Source organism: Eptatretus burgeri, chromosome 12, assembly GCF_056783735.1.
Source record: "Eptatretus burgeri isolate ZD-2024b chromosome 12, Ebu_testis_v1, whole genome shotgun sequence".
Classification (NCBI taxonomy): domain Eukaryota; kingdom Metazoa; phylum Chordata; class Myxini; order Myxiniformes; family Myxinidae; genus Eptatretus; species Eptatretus burgeri.
In genome coordinates, this window is record NC_140972.1 from 14449884 (window position 1) to 14461214 (window position 11331).

Sequence of the window (11331 nt, forward strand, 5' to 3'; positions counted from 1 at the left end):
CACACAATTCCTTCTCTTAATTAACAATGCTCAAGATAGAGAAGAAAGGAGGATGAGGGTCTTGAGGAAATAAGTAGTGGGGTGAAGGTTGGTGGAAGTGGTGGAGGGAGTTGAGCATCTCTTCTGTTTTTGTATTGGTCGCTCTTTCAGCTGCTGCCATGGTTTGTCTTAATTGCCTCTGCCACCGAATGTATACACAGGTTATGTTTTCACCCCTGTCTATATGTTTGTTTGTCTGTGATCAGGATATCTCAAAAAATTGTAGACAGATTCAGACAAAATTTGGTGTGCAGGTTCAGTGTCTGCCCAGGACGACTTGATTAGATTTTGATGAAGATCGGGATCCGGATAGTAGAATTTTTTTTCAGTGATTCTTCAACATTGAGAGATGGGCCAAAAACGATATATAGCACGATATCTCAAAAAGTTATAGATGGATTCGGACGAAACTTGGTAGACAGGTTGGGTGTGTGACAAGAACAAGCCGATTTCGATTTTGGTTCAGCCGGCGTATCGGTGGGATAAAAAAAATGTAAACTGTTCACTGTTCAGCCTGGCAGGGGTATGTGCTCCACCGAGTGCTGTTCTCGTTCACTTTGCTTTTATTTCATGCTCAAACAATAGGATCCATATTTTTCAAATACCAAGTCTCAACAGACTTGCTCATCAACACCAAAAAACAAAAATGCATCTTTACAAGTTATAGGCTCGAGCATGGTTGCCTACTTTTGATTTATTACATCTTTACCTGAATGATCCTTGGCCCCAAGAAATAATTTTTTTATCACACCCCTCTTCTCCCAGTGGAAACACTGCAGAACCTCGTTTATGCCCTTTTGTCATCAGGAAGCAGTTCTTCACCAACAAGAAACAATGTCACTGAAGGTGACTGCCTTCTCACTCACAACAACCTCATCCCTTTGACCAAACTGTTGTATTGATTTGGTGAATCTCAGTCTTCCTCTACAATGTTGTGAAAGAACCGCCACCTCATGGTTGTCCTTGTCTCATGATGATTGTTTTTCAGGACATAAAGAAGAGTTGATGGATATCTCCACCATTAGCCAGGAGACATTGAGGAGCAGTGTGTCGAGAAAGGTAGTAACGTACTAATTTCCATTACATAATGTGATGTTTGTTGTGGTGCAACTGAAGTTCGCTGTCGATTAATTGTCTCCAGTCTGAGGTTCATGACGAAGCTTGTACATGCACAATAAGTCAAACAAAGACGTTAAAATAGAATGGGCAAATTAACAGTATGTGACTCGTACAGTATGTGACTTGAACTTGGGAGTTGGCATCAGTGGCTCCATGCTCAGATGGGAGTGCCAAACAGATTGCAATGGAGTTGCTGACTCAGAGAAGAGAGGTGCCTCATCTTAAGCAATACAGTTACGAGTTTTTATGATATGCATGATATTTTGATCTTTTTTTTTTTCCTGTATTTGCATTGTAGAGTGGTAGCAGCCAGTGGCCAGGTGGCAGTCGCCTGCAGACTCACAAAAGGTCTGAAGGGGATCTCAGAAATCTACGCCTTTCTATTGCAGAGGTAAAAAGGGTAGCCAAGTGCATGATGCAGATGAGATGTGCCGGACACGTTTATCTATGTTTCCATATCAAGGTCTGCTTTCTCATAACCACTTGCAGTTTATATTTTTGAATCCACCACAGTGGCTTGTAGAAGCTTTAAAAACTGTAATGTAACAGTGATAAGACACTGCTGTTTTGATCTTTATTCCCAGTAAAAAATAGTTTTTACCCAATGTGCACACAAACACATATTGGTCTCCCTTGCACCTTTTCTCATGTATGAAATACAAAATGCCAGTCTTTCATGCTATTCCTGAATCTGGTGTTGGCTTACTGGTTAAGGTGGCTGGCTTAAGATCTTCGGGTCTTGAGTTTGATTCTCTGTCGTACCGTGACATAATACCAGGTGGGTTGACTCATCCCGTCATCCCTCAAAGGTTGGCAAAATCACTACCAGCTTACTGGAAACAGGGAGCATTGCGTCAGCGGAACAGCTGCACTCCCAGCAATGATGTAATCAGCAGCCACTGGCTGCATGTGAAACAAAAAGGTATTCATAGAATACTTACCCTGCCCAGTCTTGAGTAGGAGTTGTCACCAACTCTTCTGGTGGAAAATTTGTAATTGAAAAAAAATTAAATTCTAATCAAATGGAAGACCAAATATAATACGGACTGCATTGGAGTCATCGGAAGGAAACCGAACAAGCAAAAAGCAAAGATGAAGTCATCAGGAGGAACCTGGAATGGGCTCGGGTTTCAGCTAAGACTCATCTACCCTCAATCCCATCTGGGTGCAGCCCAAGTGAACTTTAATCAAATAAATAACTAAATAAATAAATAACAATGCAGATTAAAAAAAAATGAAAAATTATTCTGGCTGCTAGACCATGCATGTGATCAGGTTTAAATTTAAAACATCTTGTTGCGGCCACTGGTACCGAGACACCAGCTTGTCACTCAGGGGGATTAATCCCCGGTTGTCCTCGGTAGAGCCAGACCTGGAGCCACCACCGCTCACAATTAACGATGTGGTGCGGTGGGTTGATTTAAAACCACGAACGCCACCCAGTTAACCACGAGTTCCATTGTCTGCCGTCTCATTATTCCGTTTAACTGGAGTTTACGTGGTTACCTGAGCGGGGAGCGCGCCCTCGGCGAAGCACCAATGTTATCTGATTAGGTTTTAATTAGGGCGGCCGAGCGTTTTAACCGCAGGTGTGTGCCGACGATTTTTTGGTCAAATCCGTGGTAATTACCTCCCAGTCTATCTTGGTTCGGACAATGCAAGACCAACAGAAGGAAAGGACAAACACGGACAGGTTGGAAATCGACAAATGATTTATCAATAATAAAATAAATAAATAAATAAATAAAAAGAACTTTTATTTGCTGAGGTAAATACAGAACGAATTTCCCAGCAAAATCAATCAAAATGCCAGGAAAGAGACAAAGAGCAGATGCTTTTAATATTTGCCAGTGGTGGGGGGGGTGTGTATGCAAATTCTCTATGCAAATGTGTCATGTAGCGATGTAGCGCCGCCTCCAGGTGGGAGAGGATATTACAAGTCCCCACCATTCACAGCACAGTATTCCTGTCCCCACATTTTCCAGTGCAGTGAGGTGTTTTAAATTATAAGCAGTAGGTGTATTTTTGCCTCATACAGGTAATTTGTTTTTTTCCTATACACTCCCCAAATAAAGGTATGCGTCAGAATAACGTGTTGCCTGCTTGAAACAAGATCGCCCGAAGGGCGGGTACTGTGATAATTCTCATAATCTATCTACCCCACTTCCACATAACACCGAACAAACAGATATGTTGATTGATTTGACTAGTTGTAAGTTTACCTGATCATTAGTTAACATATTTGTAAGTGTATTCAAGCATACATAGCATGTACGTACAAGCGTAAAGCCTCCATGGTTGTTTTTTTGTTTTTTTTACAAATTATTATATATTATTTTTTACAAATTTTACTTAATTTCAGGTTATATTCACTTTCTACTTTTGTATACAATATCTCGGATCATGGATCACTTCTAGAGTGAAGTAAAAACTAAAACCGCAATGTATCGACAGTGGTACAGAAGTCACAGTTGAACAAGCAAAGGAATGGATGAACAGGAAGCGAGGCGATGGAGTGGAGGAGCAGTTTAATAAAATGAATGAGCTTACTGGAAGAGTTCATGCATCCTGGAGAAAATGGGGAGGCTCAGAGCACAAAGCGCTGAGGACAGAGGAGCTCCACAAGAGAGGGGGTAAAGAACAGAATCCACCGACCTGTATGCAATATGACAGCAACAGTGCTTTGGCCTCATTACAGGAGATGCCAATCATTTTGAGAGCTGTCGATTCTCCAGAATCCAAGAGAGACGGATGTGATGCTGTTGTGCTTGCCCGTAGAAGTGAGTGAAGCCCGGTGTTGGCTTAGTGGCTCGGGTGGCTGACTTGGGATCTCAGGGTCCTGAGTTCAGGCCCCGTTGGCCACTGAATTGACACCAGGTGGGGTTGATTCAGCCCGCCATCCTTCCGAGGTCAACAAAATGATAGCTACCCGGCAGCGAAGCTGCCATACGCGAGAAGAATAAAAGAGAGCATTATATCACTCCAATGAGCTGCACTATATTTGTTTTACAGGTTGTTTGAATGAGGATAAAATAATCTTTGGTTGACATTGATTTTGTCTTAATTTGCAGATAATGCAACGCAGCACCTGTGATGTTTTGAAAATCTTGAATCAAATTGAGGTGGGTTTCCTGAACGATCATTTGTAATCAGAAAAAAAAGACCAGGCATAAATGATGTTTGACAGTCTCAATGTTCTTATTTCAGACGTGTCAGAAACTGTCAATCAGTATATTTCTGTATTCTCTTTCTTTCTTTCTTTATTCTTTTCCTTCAAAATTTGGTGAGATGAAGTTTCGTTGAGTTTGGTTTTCTTCGACACCTTTCACTTTCACCATCATTAAATAGATCGTTTCAGGGCGCTTTCTTTTGCAGTCAATAAAAACGTTTTATGTTTTTACCTTTGACGTGCAATTGCTCTGCTTTGTGTGCACGTCTGTTTGAATAATATAATTTCTGGAATTTTTTTCTTCATCTTTCTCCACTGGCATGTCTGTAGCATAGCGTGATGATGCTGTCACGTGTGCTTAATTAACGGCACTATCAGTGCAAATTATTTTCCTGTTTTTGATAGGATTGTCTATCTCTTTTACAGATTTTGACACAAGCCTCAACAGAAAAACCTTCCAATACTATGTCAGCATTAAGTGCACGAACTGGAGAAAATGTCCAGGAATCGGAGGCGACCACGACACAAACCGAGAACGACATTGCATCTGCGATGGCCATGTCCTCCAACAAAGCTGTAACTATTGTACTGCCAGAAGATGACATTGAGAGGGTGAAAACGGACTACATATGCCTGACAAATGATGAGGATGGAAAAAGAAAGGAAGGAAATGAAGTACAGAGTCAGGAAAGCGATTCAGATAAAAACTTGAAAGATCTCCACGAGATTTTGGCAATTAGGACTGCATCGTCCATTGGTTTTGCAAAGCTGAGGGAAGATGAGAGTCGATTACTGCAAAGATGGGAAACACTGGGAATGGAATGGCAGCAGATCAAAAGTCTTCAAGAAAACTTGAAACGGGGCTTTGATAAATTGGAACAGGACAAAGAAGCCCTTCAAGCAGAGAGGAAGTGTTTTCAAGAAAAGGAGAGTACTTTCCTTGCTGAGAAGAATGAATGGATTTCGTATAGAGATGGAGAGGCTTTAAGAAATATGAAGCGCAATGATGATACAGAGAAAATGTCGATGGAAAAAGAAAGTGACGAAAAGATTGCGGATGCTGAAAGTGTTGGAGGTCAGACTGAGTGTGATGCATCTAAGGAAGGCGGAATAAAAAAGGTGGGTAAGAATGACGATGATCATGGTGGTGTGGAGGAACCTCAAATTGTGACCATATCATATTATCAACAGTTAGAAGCTATTTGTTTTGGAGATCAAAAGGGATTGCAAGGTGGAATGGAGCAAGTGCATGGATATTTGGAAGAAGCTGATAAAGTTCCAGATATTTTTATACACGAGGCACCTGAGATGAGGGTGAATGAGTTGTCAGTAAATTACTTTGAAAATCCTGAGAGCAGTGTTGATGTTGTGATGGCAGGGGTAACGGAGCCAATTAGGATGTCAGACAAGAGAGATTCTTCAAATTCTGAGAATGAACTGCAAAACGATTGGGAATCGAACGAACCTACAAATGCAAACTTTAAGGACAATGATGGAGAAGTTTATGAGGACATTGGCAAGAAGAATGACATCAGAAGTTGGACCACTTGTGCTTTACAAACGTCTTCCGAGGAGATGCGTCAAATCTTTCAACAGAATGAGTCACTTGAGTGTGACGGCGTTGGAGACACCAGCAGTTCTTTTGAAATGCAGCACGAAGACATTGCTTACAGGAGTCAAAGTACGTCGCAAAAATTGCATTCTTTGCTTCAATTTTAATTGATTTATATTACGAAGCTTTTAACCAGAGCAACATTTTAATTGTTAAGAAGGTTCATTCATTATATTCTGAAGGAAATGAAATACATTTGTATGATTCCAGCCAGCAGTTAATGCTTGTTTATCTGCAGGACCTGCAGAAGACTGTTTTGCATGCGTGAACCTTGGTGAAAATCTTGCCAAAGCAAGAGCATCCATTGAACACCTTGTCATATCAGAGGAATCCATGGAAGACTTGACTGCATCAATGGATCTTACGAAAAACGTTCACACAGCCAGAGACCTTGCGGGAGAGTCTGCCACATCGATAGGCTATGCTGTGGAGCCTGCCACGCGGGTGGGCCCTGCTGCGGAGCCTGCCACGCGGGTGGGCCCTGCTGCGGAGCCTGCCACGCCGGTGGGCCATGCTGTGGAGCCTGCCACGCCGGTGGGCCATGCTGTGGAGCCTGCCACGCAGGTGGACCCTGCTGCGGAGCCTGACACGCCGGTGGGCTCTGCTCCGGAGCCTACCACGCCGGTGGGCCCTGCTGTGGAGCCTGCCATGCCGGTGGGCGCTGCTGCGGAGCCTGCCACGCCGGTGGGCCCTGCTGTGGAGCCTGACACACCAGTGGGCTCTGCTGCGGAGCCTGCCATGCCGGTGGGCGCTGCTGCGGAGCCTGCCACGCCGGTGGGCCCTGTTGTGGAGCCTACCACACCGGTGGGCCCTGCTGCGGAGCCTGCCATGCCGGGGGGCCCTGCTGCGGAGCCTGACATGCCGGTGGGCCCTGCTGCGGAGCCTGCCACGCTTTGGGAATCCATTGAATATGATGCCCCTGTTGAAGGTTTGGCTGAAGACTTCTCTACTTGTCCTGGCACCACCCAAGAACTCTCCGCCTGTCCAGGCCCTATCCAAGGACCCTCCCATTGTCTGAGCTTTGCTCAAGGACCCTCCATGTGTCTGGACCCAGCTCATGGACCGTCTGCACGTCCGAGCCTTGTTGAAATACTCACCGTACATCCGAATCCCACCCAAGTACCCACTGCACATCTGGGCCCCACGCATGAACCCTCTGCACATCAGGGCTCTGCACAAGAACCCTCATCTTGTCCAGGCCCCACCGAAGAACTTTCCATGTGTCTGGCTCCCTCCCAAGAACCCTCCCCCTGTCTGGATCCTGCCCAAGAATCCACAATGTGTCCTGGCCCCGCCCAAGAATCCTCTGTGTGTCTGGGCCCCACAAAAGAACCATCCGTGTGTCCGGGCCCCGCGAAAGAACCCTCTGTGGATCCGTGCCCCGCAAAACAACCCTCCGTGGGTCCGTTCGCCATGAAAGAACCCTCCGTGGGTCCAGGCCCCACGGAAGAAACCTCCGTTTGTCCGGGCCACGCCCAAGAATCCTCCGTGTGTCTGGGCCACGCCCAGGAACCATCCATTTGTCCTGGCCCCGCCCAGAAATCCTCCATTTGTCCGGGCCCCTCCCAGGAACCCTCCGTTTGTCCGGGCCCCACCCAGGAACCGTCCGTTTGTCTGGGCCCCGCCCAAGAACCCTCCATTTGTCCGGGCCCCACTCAGGAACACTCCGTTTGTCCGGGCCCCGCCCAGGAACCCTCCGTTTGTCTGGGCCCCGCCCAGGAATCCTCCGTTTGTCCGGGCCCCGCCCAGGAATCCTCCGTTTGTCCGGGCTCCGCCCAGCATCCCTCAGTGTGTCCGGGCCCCGCCCAGGAGTCCTCCGTTTGTCCGTGCCCCGCCCAGGAATCCTCCGTTTGTCCGGCCCTTGCCCAGGAATACTCCGTTTGTCCGGGCCCCACCCAGGAACGCTCTTTTCCGGGCCCCACCCAGGAACGCTCCGTTTGTCCGGGCCCCACCCGGGAACCCTCCGTTTGTCCGGGCCCCACCCGGGAACCCTCCGTTTGTCCGGGCCCCACCCAGGAACGCTCCGTTTGTCCGGGCCCCACCCAGGAACACTCCGTTTGTCCAGGCCCCACCCAGGAACGCTCCGTTTGTCCGGGCCCCGCCCAGGAATCCTCCGTTTGTCCGGCCCTTGCCCAGGAATACTCCGTTTGTCCAGGACCCGCCCAGGAACCCTCCGTTTGTCCGGGCCCCGCCCAGGAACGCTCTTTTCCGGGCCCCACCCAGGAACGCTCCGTTTGTCCGGGCCCCACCCGGGAACCCTCCGTTTGTCCGGGCCCCACCCGGGAACCCTCCGTTTGTCCGGGCCCCACCCAGGAACGCTCCGTTTGTCCGGGCCCCACCCAGGAACACTCCGTTTGTCCAGGCCCCACCCAGGAACGCTCCGTTTGTCCGGGCCCCGCCCAGGAATCCTCTGTTTGTCCGGGCCCCGCCCGGGAATCCTCCGTTTGTCCGGGCCCCGCCCGGGAATCTTCTGTTTGTCGGGGCCCCACCCAGGAACCCTCCGTGTGTCCGGGCCCCACCCAGGAACCATCCGTGTGTCTGGGCCCCGCCCAGGAACCCTCCGTCTGTCCCAGCCCCGCCCAGGAACCCTCCGTTTGTCCGGGCCCCGCCCAGGAACCCTCCGTTTGTCCGGGCCCCGCCCAGGAACCCTCCGTTTGGCTGGGCCCCGCCCAGGAACCCTCCGTTTGTCCGGGCCCCGTCCAGGAACCCTCCGTGTGTCCGGGCCCCGCCCAGGAAGCCTCCATGTGTCCGGGCCCCGCCCAGGAATCCTCCGTGTGTCCGGGCCCCGCCCAGGAATCCTGCGTGTGTCCAGGCCCCGCCCAGGAACCCTCCGTTTGTCCGGGCCCCGCCCAGGAACCCTCCGTTTGTCCGGGCCCCGCCCAGGAACCCTCCGTTTGTCCGGGCCCCGCACAGGAACCCTCCGTTTGTCCGGGCCCCACCCAGGAACCCTCCGTGTGTCCAGGCCCCGCCCAGGAACCCTCCGTGTGTCCGGGCCCTGCCCAGGAACCCTCCGTTTGTCCGGGCCCCGCCCAGGAACCCTCCGTTTGTCCGGGCCCCACACAGGAATCCTCCATGTGTTCAGGCCCCGCCCAGGAACCCTCCGTTTGTCCGGGCCCCGCCCAGGAATCCTCCGTGTGTTCAGGCCCCGCCCAGGAATCCTCCGTGTGTTCAGGCCCCGCCCAGGAATCCTCCGTGTGTTCAGGCCCCGCCCAATAACGTTTTCCCCTTGGTTCATCTGTCTCTGATAGATTCTTCCATGAAAACAGCCTTGGAAATTCTCATTTGTGAGCCTTTTCTTGCACTGATTGTGAAGACCAATAGATGGCTGTTTGAATATATTGATATCTGCTTTTGTACTTCCTTTCTCTTTGCACTCCGACTTGTTTTTTGTCCTGATGACTGCCATTATTTTGGCCATTTATGTGGGTGCTTTTGCTTTTTGTTTATAATTGCTACTGATATTTATGAACTGAAGTCTTCTTTCGTTTAGAAACCGTGTATTTTGAATCCAAATCGCTGCAACGGTGAAAGTGCACTTAAGCTTGTATACTTTGTTACTTTATTTTATAAATGATGAATAGTAGCATGCCGTTTGTCAAAACAAAAAGTTTGTGTTTTACGAGTCCCGGTATTCAAAGGGTACCTGATCAAACCAGTTCCTGGAGCATAACGGAATTGCTTCTCTCGAAATCTTATTCGCACACACCGCCTTGATATGATCTTTTCGAAAATAGTTTGACCTCAAAGTGGATGCATTGCAATGCGAAAAATTGCCATGATTGTCTGCTTTTCGTTTAAATCTGGAAAGTTTTCTTATCAACCAGGTAGTCCATGAGGACCATGTCCGAAATGCACACACACGTTTTAAAAGGGAAGTAATTCGATTACTTTTAACCCTTTAAGCACAGACTTAAAATGAGAATGCGGATGACTTGAAATTGAAATTGCAGGCTGCCTCTTCAAGAGTTGAAAATTACTGATGTGATCACGAGAGGATTTTTCACTTCCCACGCTTGTATGAGAAAGGAACGATTAAACAGAGGCAGCAACTTGGTGGTTCCCCCCCCCCAGTAATTTACGTAGAGTCAGCCACACTTTTTCCACAATTGGCTAAAGCTTGAACTCATTGCTTATTTTCAAACCAAAGGATGTAAAATCGAGACGAACTGACGATCGGGTTTATTAATTTCAATTTTTGAAAGTTTGACTTTTGTTTCACTTTTACGATTCGGTGTTCTAACTTCGAATCGTAATGTTATCGCTGCTTTAGGAATTGCCACATTGTGCCTTTTGTCTGTGATTACTTTAAATAATGAAACAGTTCAAATTGAAACGTCGCCGTGTTGCAGGGAATTGCGCGTGCTGTTAAATCTTTAACACTTGCGATTGTTAAAATTCTTGTGTAAATATTAGCAGTGGTTTTTGTTTTGTTATTGTTGTTTCTTTATACAAATACGGTTTGTTATCGACTGTACAAAGATGTCTCAAAATGCAAAATAACTTTCTGTAAAAGCCAAAGTTGTGACAAAGCTAAATGAGCCTGTTTTGTCCACCTGTAAAAGTAATGTGTATATCAACAATTATGTAATATAATGACATGTAAAGAAAAAAAAAGAAGCCTTTTACACAATGTTTTAATGATGAGGTGAAATTAAACATATAAACCACACAGAATTGTTGACAGATTGAGTTACTTATAAAACTTTTCTGATGCGTTATCGAATTGTTTTATGGAACAGTCATTGTCTGATTGATGACGATGTTTCTTTCATTGACGAAGCTTTTCATTTACATTTTCCTTCATTCAACACCATGTGTGCATGGAAACATCACACTCCTTGGAAAAGGAATTTTTTTGCTCCGCACAATCCAAAATGCACTTTTGTGTTGGTCACAATCTGCAAATGCCGAAAATATTTGTTTCCTTACCTCGTCGCAGGAATTCCAATGGCTGAATAAATAAATATACCAGTCATTGTTAGCGGTTGCATATCGGACTGTGATTACCTCCGCCAACGAAGGTAGACGGAGGTTATGTTTTTTTCGCCCTTGTTTTTCTGTGAGCAGGTTTTCTCAAAAGGTTACAGACGGATTCGAACGAAACTTGGATGGTCAGGTTGGGGGTGTGACGAGGACGAATCGATTCGATTTTGCTGAAGATCCGGATCTGAACACGAGATTTAAAAATATTGTTACGAATTCTGGCCCGCCTGGCGTGCGATCGGCCACGTACGTACCTCTAATGGCAGCCGCGTCGCCCACCGGACGGACAATTCAGTCGTGACCCTCCTGGAACTACCGCCAGGAGCCAGTCACGGGTGGGGGTTTAACCTCACCACAACCCAGTCCTGATTCTACCCGTGCGAAAGAGGGTGAATCGACGAATGTCGAT

The 11331-nt window shown here is 47.4% G+C and overlaps 1 protein-coding gene across 15 annotated transcripts in view; it reads left to right on the forward strand.

Moving 5' to 3' along the window:
• The window catches only part of LOC147015137 (uncharacterized), a 281672-nt gene extending 271059 nt beyond the window's left edge, over nt 1–10613 (forward strand). For 14 of the 15 annotated variants that reach the window (XM_085849628.1, XM_085849630.1, XM_085849631.1 and 11 more), the window contains 6 exons: nt 805–885; nt 1028–1098; nt 1457–1549; nt 4230–4280; nt 4754–6008; nt 6178–10613. In XM_085849628.1, the coding sequence (XP_085705754.1) occupies nt 805–885; nt 1028–1098; nt 1457–1549; nt 4230–4280; nt 4754–6008; nt 6178–9155 (4529 nt within the window). In that variant the 3' untranslated portion in view covers nt 9156–10613. The remainder of the gene's footprint in view (nt 1–804; nt 886–1027; nt 1099–1456; nt 1550–4229; nt 4281–4753; nt 6009–6177) is intronic. The other variant, XM_085849620.1, reaches the window with a different exon arrangement.
• The last annotated feature ends 718 nt before the right edge of the window (nt 10614–11331 follow it).